Here is a 22,034-nt window from a genome sequence, read left to right as displayed (position 1 = left end):
AGATCAGCTTGGACTTGAAATCCAGAGAAGAATCACTCAGTTATTGCAGAAATACAAGTAGTGCAGGCTCAATGGGAGTCACTAAGACATTTTCTCTACATACTGTTTAAATGTTTAGTCCTTTTTCATTCATTTGTTTTTATGGGGTTTTTTGTTTCTTTTTACTGTTTTTAAATCAGTGGACCTAGCACTAGAACTCTTTCAATTATAGGAGGTCAGCTGAGGAGAGACAGCCTGACCCAACCCTTTCAAATTGGAAAACTATACTATTTATCTTTGGAGGGTGACAAGGAGACTTCTCCAGGGAAAAGCCTCCAGTTCTCAGCCCTGAATCACAGAAACAAGAATGTGACAGCTGAGGGAGAACTTAGAGAAAATTTAGTACAAATTCATTTTCTAGATTTAAAACAACAACAACTGAAGCCCAGTACAAAGTGACTCAGTCAAGGTCCCAAGGCCCAAATCAGGACAAAAACTCATGTCTCCAAGCTTAATATCCAATGCTTTGTCAGAAACATCTTAGGATAAACAGGAAGACCTTGTTTCAGGTAACACCTTTCTTTGTGGAGAGATTACATATCAATTTCAATTGACATTTTACATTTTTGAAAAAAGAATAACTAAAGATACATATATATATATATATATATACACATATATATATACACACACACCCATATAAACAGAAATATGCTCATATATACAGATGAACCAATACACGGTGATACACGCACACACATGTACAATCATAGTTGCATACATTCACATACTCATGTTTGTGTACATGCATGTGGGAACACACATACAGAAAACAGTCATCAGGAACTTTATTTCCCTGATTATATCCTAAATACTGTATGGATTGAAGGGTATGCTAAATACCTTATCTCCTCGAGGCCCCCTTTCTCCTCGCTCTCCTTGGAGACCCTGTCAAAGAAAGAAAGAAGAAAGGAAATCACATTTATTTTCACTTACATCCATGTACTCATCATTTGCCTGTTCCAGTCCAAACCACACACAGAGGACACTGTCCTCAGTAGGACTGGCAACCTCTCAGCCTGCAAACTACAGAAGCATTGGAAGAGACCCGAAAGGTCGTCTTCTCCCAACCCGTCATTCTACAGGTAGGAAAATGAAGCCCGAGTAAAGACATGTGACTTGTCCATTGGACATAGAGCTAGTTCGTGGCAGAACAAGTTCTACAACTCAATTCTCTTAACTACTAGCTTCTTTTGGAGATGTTATAGAGAAGACATGTAAATCTAGGCAGTGAGTTCCAGTCTAGAGACAGAAATTTGAAAGTCATCTGCATATAAGGGATGTAATAATACAGATCTGACCCTTGAGGTAAGAAGATTTGGGTTCAAGGCTCACCACTGACACATGACAATATGAGACACTGGGCAAATCACTTAACATTCAAGTGCTCCAGGCCACTTTCTAAAATTATATGTTTTATACCAATTGTTGATTCGCATTGGTAGAGGGAATACCCTTATTGGAAATTCCCTGTAACAGTGAAATCAGGGGTTCATCTTCTTCAGCGCCAACAGAAAAAAAAAGGTAGCACAGTCCACATAGAGTCCACATACATTCTGCTCATAAGGCAAAAGAAGAAACAGTAGGGAGGAAATTGTAAAGACGAAGGTTTCAACTCAAAATAATGAAAAACTTCCTAAAAGTGAGAACTGCTCCAAAATTTTATGGGCTCACTCACTGAGTTCCCTGTGATTAAAAGTCTTTAAGTGGAAAGAGCATGAAATTCCAAATCAAGAGAGTTGGGGTAAAGAACTGTTTCTGACATTTATGCTGCATGACCATGGACAATCCATTTCAATTCTCTGACCCTCAGTTTCATCATCTATAAAATGGTGCTCAGTTGTGTCCAACTCTTCCTGACCCTATTTGGGGTTTTCTTAGCAAAGATACTGGAAAAGTTTGCCATTTCCTTCTCCAGCTCATTTTACAGATGAGGAAACTAAGGCAAATAGGGTTAAGTGGCCGGCCTAGGGTCGTACAGCTAGTATCAGAGGACAGATTTAAATTCAGGAAAATGAGTCTTCCTGACTCCAGGCCTGGAACTCTATCCACTGTGCCTCCTAGATGCCTATCTATAAAATGATGATAACATTAATTGCATCATCTACCTCTCAGGGTTATTGTGAGGAAAGCACTTTGTAAACTTTAAAGCAGGGGTGATAAACCTGAGGCCTTAAGGCCACAAGTGGCCCTCTAGGTCTTCAAGTGCAGTCTTTTGACTGAATCCAAACTTCACAGAACACATTCCCTTAATAAAAGGATTTATTCTATAAAACTTGGACTTAGTCAAAAGCCCATACCCAAAGACCTAGAAGACCACATGTGGCCTGGAGGCCTCAGGTTCCCCACCCCTGCCTCAAAGCATCTTAGAAAAATTAGCTATTTAGCATTGTGCCTGACACATATATAAGGTACTTAATAAATGCTTGTGATTGATTGAAGGATTGATTATTGCTAGGAATGATTAATTTAGAGAAGAAAAAAAATCTTGAAGGATATAATTGCTATTATCAAATATTTAAGGCATTAACACATGGAAGAAAAGCAACCAGGTATTGATGATAGAGAACTGGCCTGAGATTCAAGAAGACTTGGGTTTCAAGGCCCACTTCTGACATGGAAGGAATACGGGATATTAGGCATGTCACTTCATCTCTAAGTGCTCTAAAAGAAATTCAACTCACACTTCTAACAAAAATTCACTTTCCAGCAGTGTTTTAAATAGATGATCTCTACGGCTGCTTTTGACGCTGAGATCTATGACTCTATGAACAGAATAGGCCAGAGCAAACAGTGAAACTGTGGTATGGTTGTCTCCATGTCATGATTTAAGGGTTCTGACTACACTATCCATCCCCAGCTCCCCAAAGCAGAAAGATAGACAGACAGATAGATAGACAGATAGGTAGATAGATAGATAGATAGATAGATAGATAGATAGATAGATAGATGGATAGATGGATGGATAAAGAGATAAACAAATAGATAAGTACATCCTCCACTAAGATTGTGGATACCTAAAATCCTCTTATTAGTGATCTCTTTCCCCAAAACGTAGTATCCTGTTAAAAGACAAACTTCCCTTATTAGTGGTGATATCTTAAGCTTTATTTAACAACAGCGCTAGCAGGAACCTTGAAGACTCCATATACAACACTGGTTTTAGAAGTATGCAAACTGAGGAACAGAGAAAATGACCTTCCTTAGGTTATGCAACTAGTTAGTGAAAGACCCGGGATTTGATCCCAGGGCTTATAGCTTCAAATCTACAGCTCTTTCCAACTCGCAGCATTCAAGGGAGTAAGACACAGTGGAAAAAAGGCTTAACTTAGAGCCACAGGGACTGCGTTTGAATCCTGGGTCTGCTACTGTCTGTGCAACGTTAGGCAGATCATCTCACTGTTCTGGCCTCAGGCTCCTCATCTATAAAGTGAGAGGTTTGGACTAAAGGAACTCTGAGCTCTCCTCCAGATTTAGATCTAGGAACCTGTCATTTCATTGCTTTCTTGTTTTTGTTTGGCTGTTGTTGTTTGTTGTTATTGTTGTTGTACCAGGACTAATTGGTGGTTTAGCTGGAATTAGAACCCGGGCTGTGTGTGAGTATAAACAGAGGCTTGGAAGTTTCCCCCTCCACTGCTCAGTAGCCTTCTAGAGGGATTCAATCAAGAAAAGACATTTCCAAGCGGGAAAATTTATTCTCTAGATAGTACCATTACTTACCGGAATCCCGATCTGTCCAGGAAGCCCTGGTTGTCCTGGAGGCCCCACTGGTCCCTGGAAAGGCATTTTCAAAAATAGGGAAAAAGAACAAACCTCAGGAGCACAAAACCAAAAACAACCAAAAAACCCCAACGCTATCATGAGAAAAATAAAAGGAAGCCGACATTGATTGTGTGATCAAACACAGTAATAAAAGGCAGTTGGAGCTACCCTGACACAAAGGAAACTATGTGGGGTGGTGTAAGAGGTAACTGGGACAATATCATTCCCCAACATGTCAGCCCAAACCAGGAGCACCCACGACACCTAAAATTTCATTATATTTGAGACAGCAGTAGAGATGAAAACAAATTGTCTTGGATAAAAATAAAATTGTCTCTTATTTCCAGAGTTTCCATGATACTTCTCTTTCCTGGTTCTACTCCTACCTGTCTCAACCTTCTCCCTCTCCTTCTACAGCCCCCTTCTCTCATTGGTGAATTGCTGTAGAACCTCTATTCCAAGGCAAAGTTTCCAACCATCCTTCATTCTCAAGCTTTTGTAACCATTTCCCCATGTTGGCACTCTCCTCAACCTTCTACTTTTCAGTCCTCTTTATTTGTCTTCTTGCCCCATTAGAAGAAAAGCTTCCTGTAGACAGGGGCTGCCCTTAATATTTCTTGTATTAGTATCCCTGTCACTTAGCACAAGGTTTGGCATATATAAGCACTTAATCAATGCTTGCTGACTTGACTTATTCACTCATACCATACCAGTCCCCTTCACTATTGATATTCCTCAATATTCTGTCATAGGATATCTTATCTCTCTATACTCTCTTCGTAACTTCATCAGTTCCTGAGTTTAATTATCATCTTTGTGTAGAAGGCAAATAAAACAGAGAGGTAGACAGACAGATAGACAGACAGACAGATAGATAGGCAGCCCTAGTTTCTCCCCTGTCTTACATAACCAATTGCTTATCAGATATTTCAAAACAATCTTAAACTCCAGATGTCAAAAGTGGAACTCATTATCTTTCCTCCCAGCCTTTCCTATTTCTGTCAAAGGCACTACCGTCCTTCCAGTGTCTGAGGTTTCTAACCTTGGCATTATCCCGGAATCTTTATTCTACTTCATGCTATATATCCAGTCTGTTGCCAAAATCTTTCAGCTTCTTGCTTTACACCATTACTCACTTCTGATCCATTTTCTCCATCCACAGAGATGTCCCCTTAGTTCAAGCCCTCATCACCTCTCACCTACATTACTGCAACAACCTCCTAATTGGTCTCCCTGTCTCATATCTCTCACTACTCTGGTCCTTTCTACACACTACTGCCAAAGTAATTTTCCTAAAGCACAGATCTGACCAAGTAACTTCCCTACCTAACCAACTACAATGTCCACCTACTGGCTTTAGGATAAAGTATAAATTTCCCTGATTAGTTTGCAAAGCCCTTCACAACCTGGCCCCAGTCTATCTTTCCAACTTCAACGAGCATTGCTCCCCTTTCTATGCCAACGGATCTAGTCATCCTGGCTTTCTCTCTGTTCCTCTCACCCATGGCATTCCATCTCTCATCTCCACACCTTCGCAATGGCCATTCCACATTTACATAATTCATTCCCTCTTTAACACTGCTTCATGAGCCCTTCTCTTCCCTTAAGATGAAGTTTAATCACCACCTTCTGCATGAAGCCTTTCCTCATCCCACAAATGCAATTGTTCTCCTTCCCAAACTACCTCGTAATTAGCTAATTTGTTTTTATTTGTATTTATTCACCTTATGGATATGCTATTATATTATGGATATGCTATACACACATATATCTTCTTTCCTCCTCCATCAGAAAGTGAGCTCCTGGACAATTCTCTGATCCCAAATAGGTCTTACACTTTCCCATCTTTATGCTTTTACTCAGACTTATCTATAATAAATCTGCAACAATCTCTGTTCCTTTCTTTGCTTGTGGAATCCCTACATATTCTTTTAAAACACAACTCTAATGGCATCTCATCCATTATGGCTTGCAATTGGAGATTATTTCATTCTTAGTACTTATATTCCCAGTACCCAGCACAGTGATAGGTACATAGTAAGTGCCTAATAAATACTTAATGACTTGTTGTTTAACTTCAAGAGGGAAGGCATGGATTAGAATCTGTCCTCTAACATCTACAGGCTGTGTGATGTGGCCCAATCACAATATCACTCTGAGTCTCATTTTCCTCATCTTTAAATTGATGATATAATTGCTTGCACTACCGCTCTCATAGAATGTATTGAGAAAAGTGCTTTATAAATCTAAAAGTGCAATAGAACCTTGTCCTATTTTCCTCTGGGTTAACCACCATCCTCTCCAAGTCTCTTCATTTAAAATCAAGTTTTAGCACCTTAAGTCTTACAAGTACTTTCCTCACAGAATTCTAGTAAGCTAGATAGGGCAAGTATTTCTCCTCTCTTGGCATCGGTTACCTTATCTGCAAGATGGGGACAGTTAAGTCCTGCCTGGCCTGCCCTTAGGATCAAGTGAGATAAAAGATGTTAAGAGATTCATAAGATCATAGATTTATACCTGGAAAAGATATCACAGGCCATTAAATCCACCACCCTCATTTTACAGATGAAGAAACTGAGGCAGACAGAGGTTAAATGACTTGTTCAGAGTCACAAAGCTAGTAAGTATTTAGCAGGGTTCAAACGTACATCTTTCTGACAGCAATCAACTCCACCACCATGACCCCACAATATCTTCTCTTCTCCAGGCTAAACTCCAGGTATTGAAATCAGTTTCAATGCGTGGAGTGACCAACTCTTCATGGGTGAGAAAAATATAAGGAAAAACAAAACCATAAGCTGTCTCTACTGAGTATCTTCTACAGATACTTGAAAGACATGGGGAGGACTACACTTCCTTAGAAACAGACAAAGAGAAGTGACCTTGCAGGCCTGTGATTTTGCCAAGTGTAACAGTGGTTGTGACCTTTGCAGTCCCCCCTCATCCTCTCCCATCTCCCAGTTCTCCGGACTTTGCTGATGCATTACTAAGTGAAACAATGACTGCAGTTCCTCAGATTCTCAGAATTCGCACTTTCCTCTATTGTCAGCAAGATCATGGGTGAGTCCTGAGGACAAACCTGGAATGACTCTGCACATTGCAGAGGCACCGTCTTCTCTTCAGACAATCTCTGTAGACACTATTTAACTGAGGTAGGAAAGGAATGCCGGGTGAAATCTGTCTGCCAGGAATTGCCAGCTACAGCTTCTGACTGTGGCAAATCCAAATGCCCACAGCACATAACTCTCACCCTCCTCCTACCGAGTGGGTTCTCCTCCTTTGAAATGTACTCTTTGGGTCTGACCCTCCATTCAGCCAATCTCCCATGCATGGAGCCGTGGGGCTATCTTGGGCTTTTCCATCTCCCTCGTACCTCATATTCAATCAATTATCAGGTCCTGTCAATTGCACCTTTAAAATAGTTTTTCAGTCTGTCACCTGCTTTCTATTCTCACTGTAACCACTCCAGTACAGGCCCTCATTATTCACTTGGACTACTGCAGTCACCTCCTATTTCGTGTCCAGTCTGTCCTCATCCCCTACCTCCTATCCAGTCTTCATACTGCTGCCCAAATTATCTTCCTTATGCAGTGTTTTGGACATGCCACTCAAAAACGTCTGCTCAAAAATCTTTAGTGGCCTTTTACTGCTCACCAAATACAGTTTAGATTCTTCCTTCTGATATTTGAGGGGCTCCATAAACTGGTGCCCATACATCCCATACTGCCTCATCTCATACTGATTACATCCACATATTAAAGTCAAGGAATATTGGACAATTCACTGAGCCCCCAACACGCCTAACACCTTCCCACCTTTATTCTTTTGCTCAGACTGCCCCCCTATAATAACTCTGCAACATTCTATACTCCTTCCTTTGTTTGTGGAATCCCTACACCTTCTTTTGAAATATACCTCTAATGGCATCTCATCCATGAAGGCTTTTTTGATCAGTAATGACCCTTATACCTCTCTAATGCACTCCTAGTCATCTGTATTTTCATTTTATTCCTCTAATAGACTATAATCTTATGGACCATAGAATCTTTCATGAGTTCATCCAAAGCCAATTTCACCTAGCTGACTAGCTGAACTTTTGCAAGTATGTTTTCAGAAATACATATTCATCTGGATTAATCTGTTGAATACAGAAAAATCATTTAACCATCATTCAGTTCAATAAATATTTATTAAATAAAGAGTAATTCTTCCCCTTAAGGATTTTACAATCTATTAAAATGTGTTACAAAAAAAGAAGCTTACCTTCAGACCCACCTCACCAGGTAATCCAGGTTCCCCTGGCTCCCCTGGCTCCCCCTGCATGAAAATAAAACATTATTACAACCTGAGCCAATATGGCGGTCTCTAATTCATGAAAGAACGAGTCTCATATTTCCTTTCTAAGCCTGCTATTTCGAACAAATTTTCATAGAAACCTAGATCTTAGTACTGGAAGATACTTGAAAATATAGATTGTTAGGAGTCAAAAAGGATCTGAAAACATAGCATGTTCTGTGTGTGTGTGTGTGTGTGTGTGTGTGTGTATACATATATATATATATATATAAATTGATTTCATTAAATATTTACCAATTACGTTCTTAAAAGTTTTTAACATTTATTTTTTTTTTAAATTTTGAGCTCCAAATTCTCTCCCTCCTGCCCTGCCTCCACTCCTTGAGAAGGCAAGCAATAATATATTGATTATACATGTGAAGATAAATAAAACATATTTTTTTATTAACAATGAAACATACTATATTCGAAAACAGAATGGGTTTAGCATATAAGCTATGAAAGCTACAAGAGTCCTTGAGCATAGATTTTTTTTTTTTTTTTTTTTACCACTGGAAGGAACCTTGGAGATCACTATTTTAATCCAGATAGTTTTCAAACTTTTTGGTCTCAGGATCCCTTTACCTGTTTAAAAATTACTTATGACCCTAAAGGGCTTTTGTTTAAATGATCTATTTCTATAGATATTTACTGTGTTGGAAATTTAAAAAATTATACATTTTAAAAATATTTATCAATTCATTAAAATAAGAATAAACCCATTGCATATTAACATGAAAACATTTATGAATAATAATTTCTTGCCAAAATAGAAAAGTTAGAAAAGTGGTATGGTTTTACATAGTTTTGAAGATTTCTTTAATGATAAGCTTAATAAAGCCATCTGGATTTTTATATCTGCTCCTACAATCAATCAGTTGTAATATATAGTTTTGGTTGACATATGTAAAGATAATCCATCCTCACATAATTATGTGGTTAGAAAATGTAGGAGTATTTTAATAGGTAAATAACATCTTGTGAAAATAGTTTTGACCTCAAAGACCCCAGGGGATCCTTGTACCACAAGGAGAACCACTGGTCGATTCCATTCATTTTACATATGAAGACATTTAGGGTAAGTGAGGAGACTAAACATAATGCACAGTCAGAAAGACAGAACCAGAACTAACAGAGGGCTAAAAGACAACTTGGGGACATTAAGAACATATTCCATTCTCGGGAATCAGTGTGATATAGTAGAAAGAACACCAGTATTGAGAGTCCAGGGATTAGATTTGAATCTTTGCTCTCTGTCCTGGAGCCTATCACTTAATCTCTTATAATTTTTAGAAATTTGTTTTTTCTGATATCAAGCCTGTTTGGGAAGGGCCCCCCAAAATTAAATATCTCTCATCTGCACTTAAAGATAGAGGATAACATTGGTGAGGATCAGCCAGACCAGGAGCAGAATCTAAAAATATCTTGTGTTTGTCTTTGGGATGAATCATATTGTTATTTTGCTTCTGAGTAGATTTGCCATGTTTGGCTTACACTGGATTAAAATAAGTTTGCATTTCCAAGTACCCTCTCACTACGAGAGGCCAGAAAGGATTAGGAGGTTGGCTGAGGCCACAAATTGGGAAGAAGCTAACTGGCCCCTATGGGGGAAAAGTGGATGACCTCAGACTCATTATCACTGATGCTCTAACCCCCTGAGCTGACAAAGCCACAGCTGCCTGGCAAAATGATGGTAGCTACTCTTCTATTTCCAGCTTTTTTCCTTTCCTTACAACCCAAATCATCCTGTGGTTAGAGGAAAGAATAAATCTCCAGAGATCCTTCCCTTTCTCTCCAGCACCTTCAGTGCCCTATGCCCGCCCCATAGCCTAGAAGACATACTGCCTTCATCTCTAGGGAAGTCCCCAGGCTATAGGCCTTTTTCCTCTACTCACTTAGAAGACTGATACTAGGAGACTCTTTGCACATTTTATCCAAGGGAAGTCCCACACCACTCCATGCTAGATAGAAGTAGGAACATGTAGACTATTAACCTTTAGCCGCTGGCTTCTGTTGCTCTGGAAATGGCTACACTACTCCCTACGATGTGCTCCATTCAATAACAATTCATTTTTCTCCATTTCCCCTGGCCCTGATGCACAAAATGTACTTAATGAAATGTGTTGCAAGGAGAGCTAGAATTCGAGCTTACAGAATCTAAAACTCATGGAGTCGTGTTTTTGTAAAATAATCTTATATCCACAGAATCTTAGAATACTATCAAAGGATCATAGGTCTAGAGCTGGAAAAGAAACTGTCTAGTCTAAATGATCTTTTTATAGATGAGGAAACTGAGGGCCAGGGAATTTAAATGACTTCTCTAAGGTCATACACCAAAGATGAGATTTGAATACCTGGGCCTCTGACACCACAGTCAAAGCTCTTTCAAATTTTCCTAAGTTCATGGAATCAAAATCTCAAAATTATAGAATATTAGACCTGTAGAAATAGATGAAGATACGACATTGGAGTCACAAATTCAAGGGGACTCAGAGATCATTAAGTTCAATATACCACCCCATGAAACTTACCCGGACACCCTTGGTTCCTTCTCTGCCTGGGGGACCAGGTAAACCCAAGGAGCCCTAGAATGAAAAAAAAAAAATAACATTCAATCATTATTTTAAATTAAATATTTTTTTCAATTAATAAAATATCTCTTTTCCTCTACTCCCCTCGAGGAAAAAAAAAGACAAACAAAACCTTGCAACAAAGTCATGTCGTTTGCCCTTCATTCGCGAAGAGGACCATAAACATCAGGAAGATGAAGACATGACTTGCAATTGACTTTGATTTGAGTGAGTGAGGGCTGTGCAAAATCACCAGCCTTATTTTCCTTCTCCAGAGCCATCTGGGTCCAATGGCCAGATATTGATCAGGAGAACTGGAGATGGCCCAGGATGCGATGGGAGAGCTTGGGCCTTTTAAGCTAATGGCTTTTCAGATTCTCACTTTGAGTGAGGCAACACCCATTCAGTGAATAGGCCTCTTTAAGAAGTGAGTCAAGGGATGGCTCCTTTAAAAAAAAATCAAACTGGGAGGGGAAGACCCTCATGGTTACTGGCCAAAAGACAAAGCCTTAAACCCAATTCACTCTGGATTCCGTGGATTGGACAATAGGTCCCTGCCCAAGCACCACTTAATGGTTATTCCATGGCTCAGAGTAAATGTAAATAGTAACTCTTTCTCTTTTGGCCAGGAACCCTGAGAATCTTCCTCTCCCAGTTTTATTTTATTTTATTTTTTATTAAAGGGGGCATCCCTTGACTCACTTCTTAAAGAGGCAACATATATGCACAATCAAGCAAAATAATTCCTGAATTTGACACATTCTAAAACGTGTATGGTTCAAAAGATACCCAATGTCCACCACTTCCATGCCTGTAGGGACATAGCGTGTTTCATTATTGGTCTTTTAGAATCATGGTTGATCACTGTGTTAATCAGAATTACATTCAATCATTATAACATCACTGAAGGGACTTAAATGGTCAAAAGCCATGATGAACAATCAGGCTCTCCCCACTTCAGGTCATGGTTTAATAGATTTAGAGGAGAAGAGATGTTAAAGGTAATTTAATCCAATCCTACCTTTTACAAATGAGAAAAGTGAGGTGCAGATAAGTTAAATGGTTAATTGGATTTCCCAGAGTCATACAGGAAGTGGCAGAGTTATAAAGTCAACCCCTTCATTTTACATAAGAAGGAATTGGCCAAGGTCACCCATCTAGTACATTTCTGAGATGGGATTTGAATCCAGGTCTTCCTGACTTCCAAGTTAGAAGATACATGAGAGTTCAGGTCTTGGTCCCACTACTTACTTACTAGCTGCATCATTGGGGGCAAATCAATTCCTTACTTTGGTCTTAGTTTCTTTCTCTGTAAAATGAGAGAGTTGGACTAGATCTAACGTTCCTTCTGGGTCCAAGTCATATGAAAGCTATAAGTCATTTCCCTTCTCTGGTCCTCAGTTTCTTCATTTATCAAATGGAGATAATTATCCTTGACCCCATTTCCCTGTCAAGGTTGCTTTGAGTATCAAATGGAATAATGGATGGGAAAGTATTGTTTCATACCTAAAGCATTCTACAATACAAATGATTTCCTCTATTCAGCCAGAGCAAATATTTCCTCATAACACACTGTAATCATGTTGTACCTAGCCAGTTGGTAGTATTGATGATAAAGGGGCATGAAATCACACCATAGCCAGGGAAAATGATGCCTTTGGATGTTTGCTGTAGCACTAACAAGCAGCCTAGGAAAGAAAGGTGGGGATGTTCATCTGGATGATTATGTGTCTGCAGGCTTCAGTCCAACAGCTGAAACTCCAATGGCATTAGTGTTCCAGCAAAACCCTCCTTTGTCAGGGTGCTGGAGCTGGGCGTGTAGGCTCTGGCTCAAATAGATCTTTTTCTCACAAAGCAGAAATTGTTGTAATGAGATATATTCCATTGTAAATACCTCCAAAAGTGATGGGGGAGGCATGTCATTAGCAGATAGGAAGAGGAGAAGCCTTTAAGATCTACTCAAAAGAATTTTGAAGGCAGAAGAGACTTTAGAATACTGACTGGTAAGACACTGTACTGTTACAGCTGGTAGGGGCCTTAAAACATAGAATATTAGAGCTAGAAGAGGCCATAATGATGATGTAGACCAGGAGAACTGTGAATATTTTTTAAAAATTTGATAACTGTATTTGAATAGAATTTGTTTCCTTTATAATCCTATGTATTTTATTTTATTTAAAAATATTAAAGCATTAAAAAATATTAGTCTGGCAGTCGACTAATATTTATTAGGCACCTATAACATGACAGACATTTTGTGAAGCATTGGGGATACAAAGAAAGGCCCTATTCTCAAGGGAGACTCTAATGGGGAGACAATTGTGCAAACAAGAGATGTACAACCAAAATATATACAGGGTAAATTGTGACTAGTCTCAGAGAGAAGGTACTAAGATTAAGGACTGGGAAAGGATTCTTACAGAAGATGGGACTTTAGCTGAGACTTTATGAGGCATTATTCTGAGGGGTCCATAGGCTAAACTAGACTGTCAAAAGAACCCATAACACACAAAAAAAGGTTAAGAATCCCTGAAATAGAATAAAAACCTTATTTTACAGGTGAAGAAATTGAGGTCGAGAGAGACATCTGGTAACGTATACAAGATCATGCAGTTAACTAACGTCAGAGTCAGAAATTCCAAGTCTTCTGCTTCCTACCCCCATGCTCTTCCTACTACAGATACCGCCTCTATATCATGGCTGAATTTTGAATTATTTAAATACATTAGTAATAACAAATGCATCAGTTATATAGCCAGTCAACAATAATTTTATTAAGCTCTTACTTTATGCCAGGCACTATGCTAAAATGCTGGTGATGCCCAGAAAGACAAAACCAATCTCTGCCCTCCAGGAACTCACATTCTAAAGGGAGAGACAGCATGCAAACAGCCAGATACATATGGAATGTAGTCAAAGTAGATGGAATGTGGAAGAGGAAAGAACTAAGGGCTGAAGGGATTAGGAAAGGAATCAGCCATCATCTTATCAGAGCCTCACAACTAACAACCTAGTGGTATAGTCAGGGCAGAGGTGATATTCTCCATGTGATCAATGAAGACAGTGAAGTTAAGTGATTGAATTACACATGCTGTACATTTTGTACAATGCTGTTTTCTTAAACCCTTATCGTATTTTATGTAAGCATATGCTCACCCAAAGGCATAAAACTCACAAAATTGTAGCTGAGATCCTTGGCAGGTAGAAAGAACATAAAGCTTCAATTGATGGAAAAGCTCCATGAAACCTTGAATGCCACAGCCTTTCTCAGACACCTTGGCCCACTCTGAATCCCTAGGGATCAACCCTGTATGGGAACCTGCCAGTCCACATTGATGGGACAGAACAGATTCACTGAATTATTGCAAGAAATTTCTTAAAGGATGGAGGCTGGAGCGTGTCGACAACAAAATCCCTTGTGATCTCTAAATATAGTTAACCTAAAAGTAAATGGAAATTCAATCTGATCTAACGTAACTTCCCAAGGCCTCACTCCTTTGTTCCTCTTGAAGACCATCTAAACTTGGACAAGTGGCAAATTTATTTTGAGTCAGAGAATGTCACAGTTGGAAGGAAACACAGAATATAGAATGTAAAACTGGAAAGGACTTTAGAATGTAAAGGGCAGCTAGATGGCACAGTGGATAGAGCACTGGACCTAGAGTCAGGAAGATTCATCTTCCAGAGTTCAAATCTGGCCTCAGATACTAACTGTGTGATCCTGGACCAGTCACTTAACCCTGTTTTCCTCAATTCCTCATCTGAGGAGCTGGAGAAGGAAATGGCAAACCACTCTAGTAACTTTGCCAAGAAAACCCTAAACAGGGTCACAAAGAATCAAACATGAGTAAAACGATTCCATAACAAAATTAAAACATAGACTACAAGAACATACAATGTTGGAGTTAGGTCTTTAAAAAAAATAGAACAAAGAATGTTAGGGTAGAAAAAAATCACCTTAGAACAGCCATCAAATATTCAAAAGTCTGTTTTGATTTTGCCTTTGTTTCCCTAGTCCATTGCACACTGTATCTTTCTTCATTCCTCATCCTCCTTGATCTCTTGCAGTTTCTGATATTGTCAAGCACCATCTTTTCCTTAATTTTCTCTTCCCTCTTGGTTTTGTTGGCATTCCTCTTTCCTGGTTCTCCTACTACTCCTCTGGCCACTCTCAGTCTCCTCTGCTGGACTTTGATCCAGATCAAACCTGCTAATCATAGGTGTCCCACAGGCCTCTGTCTAGCCCTCTTCTCTTCTTCCTCTTTACAATTTCATTTGGTGATCTCAGCAGCTGCCATGGATTCAATTACCTCTATACTGATGTTTCTCCAATCTACTTTTCTAGTATTGACCTCTCTGCTGACCTCCAGTCTCATGTATCTAACTGCCCATCTGATACCTCAAAATGGATGTTCCATAGACATCTTAAACTCAGCATGTCCCAAACTGAACTCATTATTTTTCTCCTCAAACACTTCACTCTTCTTGACTTCCCAGTTAAGGGCACAACCATCCTCCCAGTTGTCAGCCTTAAAATCCTCAGTCTCTCTCAACTCCCATATCCAATCTGTTGCCAAAGCCTGTTAATTTTGCCTTCATAATGCTCTCTCATACATTCCCTTCTCTTCTCTGATACTGCCAGTCCTCTGGTGCAAGCCCTCATTACCTCACCCTTCAACTACTACACTATGCTAGCTAAATTCCTGCTAAAAGTCTCTCCCCACTCCATCTTACACTCAGCTGTCAAGGTGATCTTCCTAAAACACAGGTCTCACCATGTTCCTTTTTTCCCTTCATAAACTCCTGTGATTCTCTATCACCTCCAGAATCAAAAGTAAAATCTTGTTTGGCATTCAATATCTTTCATAACCTGTCCCACCTCCTTCACCTTTTCAGTTGTCTTAGAATTTTCACCACTTTACCTACTCTGCCATCCAGTAGCTTCCTTATTGTTCCTTTAAAAAGACACTTCATTTCTCAACTCTGAGCATTTTCATTGTCTATCCTCCATGTCTGGAATGCTACTCCACCTCCTAGCTTCCCTACATTCCTTCAAGTCTCAGGTAAAATCCCACCTCCTACAGGAAGGCTTTTCCCATATCTCTGTTGACTAGTTCCAATTTATCCTGCATATATCTTGTTAGTACATAATTTTTGAATGCTATCTCCACCATTAAACTCTGGGTTCAGGTACTGTATGTTTCCTTTCTTTCCATTTCTAACACTTAACACAGTGTCTGACACATAGTAGGTACTTAAGGGATCTGAATTCTTGAATTGTAGAATTGGGTATCATAAGACAAGAGGTTCTTAACCTGGCATCTACAGACCTCCAAAGTGTCTATGGATAGATTTCAGGGGTTTTGTGAACACAGATGGGGAAAAATACATTTTTATTTCAATAGAATAGGTTTCTTTGGTGATCCCATGTGTTTTATTTTATGTACTTTTTTTTTTCCCTGAGGAGTCCAAAGGCTTCACTAGGCTGCCAAAAGAGTCTATGACACAAAAAAGGTGATCTAAACCAAATCTCTCATTTTACAGAGTAAGAGACTAAGGCATAAAAAGGTGGCTTCTCAATGCCCAGTCAGGGCTAGAAAGCAGATCTCCTGAAGTAGATTAGTACTTAAAAAGCTATTCTTGTCTTATTCTCTCCCCTTCATTGTTGCCTTGTATCATACAGAATAAAATATAGGTTTCCAGGCACCATAATGTACCTTCAATCTACCTTTCCATCCTAATTTCATTTTACTTCTTTCTGTTGCCTCACATTTCAACAATGTTGGACAACTTTCTGTTCTCTGATTTTGTCCTACTCTCTCCTGCCTTAGTGAATTTGACCTTTTCTATGCATCTACTTGCACCTATCCTTGTAATATATTTCCTTCACATTTCCCCCAAAGGAAATCCTTCTGTCTCTTTAAGACACAGCTAAGGTGTCAAGCTCTCCAGGAAGATTTCAGTGATATTTCTTCTCTCCTCCTCCATCTACTGAATAATAATAGTGAACATGTAGTACATTAAGGTTGACAAAGCACTTTCTTCACATCAGCCTAGCTAAAAGTGAACCACCTTTTCCACATATCCTTCTTTGCCTTATTCTTCCTCTGAACTTAACAAAGAATTTGAGAGTTGGAAGTGACATCAGTAGTCATCTTATCCAATCCATTCTGAAAAGGAATTCCCACTATAATAAACCTGAAAAGTAGTAATTCATCTTCTGCTTGAAAACCCATTCCTCTTATGGAAATCTCTAATTATTTAGAAAGCTTCTGGTTTTCCCCAGCATCAAGATTAACCTGCTTTCTTTGCAACTCCCACCATTATTTTTTATTCTCCCATCTGAGGCTATAAAGTAAACCATTTGATCCTTCCTCCACTTTACAGCCCTTCAAATACTTGAAGATAACCAGTATGCATCCTTTTGACTTCTCTTCTCCATGCTAGACATGCCTAGTTATCACATTTTAACTTGTATTGTCTACATGCCATTCTCTAAGTAGATTATAAACTCCCTTAGAAAAGTAATTTTTTTTATCATTTTTATCCTTATCTATGGTAGACACCTAATATGTGATTATTGGATTGAATTTGAAGATTGTTTTATGTCCCTAAACCTTATTTCCTCAATTAGATTATGAGCCTTCTTCTCTTGCATGTTGCAACCAAGGCTAGAAGTGTGCCCCAAGCAGAGGGAGACCACAGAGGTTTGTCCCTGATTGGACTGCTAAATAAAACCCAGTGATTGTGTTCTTGGCAGGTATGCATAATAAAGAAAGGATTTAGTCCTAAGGATCTAAAGTGAGCCCAGGATAATTTGCATGGCAACAAAAGAAGCTTTGTGAAGCCTGAGGAGAAGTTCATAAACCTCTATTCCCAATCTGGTTGAGTAGAATCGCCCAAATAACTAGAGGGGATGCAGACTAAGAGTCAGAATTTTAATATGAATTTTAAAAAGCTTTCTAACCCCACTTCAGATAAGTTGTTTGGCACCAGGTATTTCCATGGTATGAAAAGAATTAGTCAAAAGGTCTGACTGAATATTAGCCTGAAGGTATCTCCTCCACCTAGCTACCTGTCTGGGTTCTGGATGCCATATCCTTAAACTATGCAGATTGAAAAAAAAAAGATGCCACTTGCTTGGGAGAAGCTCATTGGCCTCCATAGCCTAGTACATGGTAACATCTAGGTGGTATAATTGAATAAGCTCTGGACTAAGATCCAGGAAGACCTGAGTTAAAATCCTGAAACACTTAACAGCTACAAGACTGTGGACAAGTCACTCAACATATCTCAGCCTCATATTCCTCATCTGTAACATGAAGATAATGGACACCTATCTCACAGATTTCTATGAGGATCAAATGAGATAATATATACAAAGCCTTTGCAAACCTTAAAACATTATATAAATGCTAGCTATTATTGATTCCAGAGGCTAACTGAAGACCAAAGGAAGATGCAGGAGAGAAGCTCAGTGAATAGCACAAATAGAGATAAGCAGAAATATCACAGCAGCCAGGAGAGACAAGATGGCACTCACAGGCATAACCTTTGAGAAATCATGATCACCACCACACCACAATGAGTCTGAGAAGTAGGGCTTTTTCAGGTTTACAGGGTTATAACTATAACCCTGTAGTTATTTACATACTGTAGCATAATAAGAGAAAGATTAATTACTATTTTTGTTTGTTCCTTGTTAAAAAAGTTAATAGGAAAATTTGTTTATGATCAAAGTTTTCCAACAATGGACTGCCTCAAAAAGTAATGTGTTCTTTATCACTGGGGGTGTCCAAGGGATTCTTAAAATATGACAAGATGCTGAAAATCTATGTGATTCAAAAGAGAAGTGAGTTCTCAATTTTGCTAAGGCAAAGGGCAGTATGTTGTTATAGACATAGGGGCCAGAAGACCTGGGTTTTTGTAATGGCCCCACCATTAATTATTCTGTCAAGTTGCATCTTTGGGAGGTTTTCTTATATGTCAAATGAGAGAACTGGACCAAAGAATCAACAAGCTACTTTCCAGCCCCATAAGGGCACCAAACAGAGATGTTTTATCTAGGTAGCCCCATCTTTCATGGTGCTAGTATTGGACTTTCACAGTGTGCAGAGGAAATGAGCCTGCCTAACAAAGGTTAAACCACTGGCCCATAAATACTGGCAGGTCTTATCAATCTGGAAAAGCATTGAATCTCCTCCAGTTCTATTACAATGTGACTGTAAAGTCACAGAGAATCTCAGTGATGATTGATGAGTGACAGGTGAGACAGAAAAGAAGTTTGATTTCAGCGTAACACTGATAGGTTCCTTCGGTTTTACTCTCCAAGAAGGCTAAAGGAGAAGGAAGGTGATTCACTGGACTGTGAGATATAGCCATTCAGTGTTCTCCAGAGTGCTCACCTTATCTCCCTTGAGTCCAGGAACCCCAGAATGTCCATCTTCTCCCTGTAATAGCAATTCCAAAGACATGAGTACAAAACCAAACACCAAAAGTCAAACATCATATATCAGTCTCTGAGGTTCTAGGAAACTACATGACTCATTTGAAGTGGTTTGACAGAATACAGTTTGGGTAATTCAACCTAGCAGGTCCATTTAGCTGCCTATGGGTCCCTCCAGGGACAGAAGAGCTGCTGCCTATTAGATGGCAATGAGGTTACTCTCTCATGACTTATACTAGAATGGGCACTTGGATTTGGAGTTGGAGGACCTAAATTCAAATACTGATGACCTTAGTTCCCCCCTCACTTCTCTGGTCCTTAATTTCTTCATCTAAAAATGAGGGTGTTGGACTAGAAGTACCAGGTTAAGAAGTTTGAATTTTATGCTGTAAGCCCTAGGGAGCCATGGAATATCTTTAAGCAGGAGAGTAACATGAGCAGAACTAAGAATCAGGAATAATATTTTGGTCATTATTTTATTATTTCTACTAATATAATAATTAATAATAATGACATCAAAAATACATAGTGCTTTAATATTTCAAAGTACTTCATATAAATTATTTTAATTTAATAATTTATAATAATTTAATAATATTTAATTTAATTATAAATTATTTATTTTGACCTTTACATCATCTATAAATAGGTTTTTATGTATCATTATAGTCATTTTAAAGATAAGGAACCTGCAGACTAGAGAAGTAACTTTTCCATATTCACACATCTAGTAGCAGTCATAGGACAGTTTGGAGAGGGCAGAAAAAGAAAATCAATTGGATTTGGGGTTTAAAGCCCTACTTTTGAAGCTTGAGTCCCTAAGTATTAACTTGGAGGTACAGATGGGGGCATGCAAAAAGAATACTGACTTCAGCCTTCAGTCCTTGATTAGCCCATGCATAGAATCAGATGATTTGGAGTTAGAAGGAATGTTAGAGATAACTTAGTTTAGCTTTGTAATAAAATAAACAAAGAAACTGTTGAAAGATGGTTGTAAATGCATAGAAGAGAACTGAAAGTTCAGAAAGAAACACAGACAAGCTAGACAGCTTTGAAAGTAATGTGCGGAATTAAATACAAACACACATGCATCCACATATATCAAGCTTTACGTAATAGAGACTCATGACATTATGAAATCCTCTTTTTCTGTTCTCCTTTGTATATGAAAAACATTCTTAGAGAAGTTGATGAAATAAGTATGGGCAAAGAGGAAACAAAATTATCACTTTTTTTTGCAGAAGATAGGATAGTTTAGAGAATCTCTGGAGAGTCAACTAAAAAAAAATTGAAACAAGTAACAACTGCAGCAAAGATACAGGATATAAAATAAACCCACATAAACCATCAGTACTTTTATATATTACCAACAATATTCAGTAGAAGGAGATAAAAAAACCCATTTAAAATAGCTACAGAATATATAAAATATTGGGGAGTCCACCTCCAAGATACATATAGCAAGTGTATGAATAAAACTACAAAACATGCTTTTTGTAAATAAAGTTAAATCTATGTAAATGAAATAATATGAATTGCTTGTGGTAGTTCAAGCTGATAAAATTAAAAACTAATTTACTTAGCCAGTGCTATACCAATCAAACAAACAAAGGATTACTTAAAAGAGTTACAAAAAGTAATAATGAAATTCATCTGGAGGGGAAAAAAAGGTCATGAATCCCAGAGGAAATAATGAAAAAAAAGTGGGAAAGAAGGAAGTTCTAGATGTACCAAACATCAAACCATGATACAAAGCAGTAATCATCAAAACACTTGAAGGGTCAATAGATGGAATAGATAAGGTATACAGTATGTAGAAGGAAAAGAGTATACTAATCAAGAGTTTGATAAATTCAAAGACCCCAGCTCCTGGGGTAAGAACTGACTATTCCACAAAACTTGCTGGAAAAATGGAAAGGCATCTGGCAGAAATTAGGTAGAGACCAATAACTAACACCATATACCAAAATAAGCTCCAAATAGTAAAACACTTAACAAAAGGTGATATCATAAACAAATTAGAGAAGCAAGGAAGAAATTACCTTCCAGATCTTTGGAATGCAGAAAAGTTCATGAGCAAAAAAGCAATATAGAGAATCAGAATAGAAAAAAAATGGACAATTTAGATTCTATAAAATGAAAAAGGTTGTTTTTTGTTTGTTTGTTTTTTGGTAGAACAAAACCAATGCAATTAAAATTAGAGGAAAATGGGTAACTGGGACAAAAGAAAAAGGGTATGTGCATGAGTAGATTTGTTGCCTCTGATAAATGTCTCATTTCTAAGTATATATTGAATTGATTCAAATTTAGTTTTTGAAGAGTTTACAAGTTTATTAGCAAACAACTGACCAAGTGTTGTGCTGTACAGAATTCTATTTAGCCTTTGAAGTGATTTAATAATAAAAGGCTTGGTCCAGCTCTTTCAACTATTTTGATACATCAGCCAGGTGATTGACTATTTATTGTTATTTGCAATACTGTGCAAAAACAAAATAAAATGCTATAGCATTTGGAGGGGTTGATTCAATCTATATACTTCACTAGAAAGAGCCTAAACAAACCCTCACATATTAATATCAGTAACAATCCAATAAGATTGTCCCAAACTGTCATCTTTCTAAGTCTAATTTCACAATAAGGTTGTTAAGAAGATGTTTATTGTTGTTTAGTTGTTTCAATTGTGTCCAACTCTTCATGACCCCATTTAAGGTTTTCTTGGCAAAGATACTGGAGTGGTTTGCCATTTCCTTCTCCAGCCCATTTTACAGATGAGCAAACAGGGTTAAGTGCCTTGCCCACACAACTAGTAAGTGTCTGAGACCAGGTTTGAACTTAGGAAGATGAGTATGTATCCCTGACTCCAGGCTCAGCACTCTATTCAC

The 22,034-nt window shown here is 38.4% G+C and overlaps 1 protein-coding gene across 1 annotated transcript in view; it reads right to left on the bottom strand.

Annotated features, from left to right (window-relative positions):
* Nucleotides 1-22,034, bottom strand: part of COL22A1 (collagen type XXII alpha 1 chain) — a 523,255-nt gene that overhangs the window by 278,469 nt on the left and 222,752 nt on the right. Inside the window, exons 12-15 of the mRNA XM_027845270.1 lie at nucleotides 10,668-10,721; nucleotides 8,065-8,118; nucleotides 3,760-3,813; nucleotides 883-927 (exon numbers count right to left, since the gene is read on the bottom strand). Coding sequence (XP_027701071.1) covers nucleotides 883-927; nucleotides 3,760-3,813; nucleotides 8,065-8,118; nucleotides 10,668-10,721 — 207 coding nt within the window. The remainder of the gene's footprint in view (nucleotides 1-882; nucleotides 928-3,759; nucleotides 3,814-8,064; nucleotides 8,119-10,667; nucleotides 10,722-22,034) is intronic.

The sequence above is a fragment of the Vombatus ursinus genome, unplaced genomic scaffold, assembly GCF_900497805.2.
Source record: "Vombatus ursinus unplaced genomic scaffold, bare-nosed wombat genome assembly UNPS02005236.1, whole genome shotgun sequence".
Lineage (NCBI taxonomy): Eukaryota > Metazoa > Chordata > Mammalia > Diprotodontia > Vombatidae > Vombatus > Vombatus ursinus.
The sequence above is the reverse complement of the archived record's forward strand: the minus strand, read 5'-3'. Positions and strand labels throughout refer to the sequence as shown.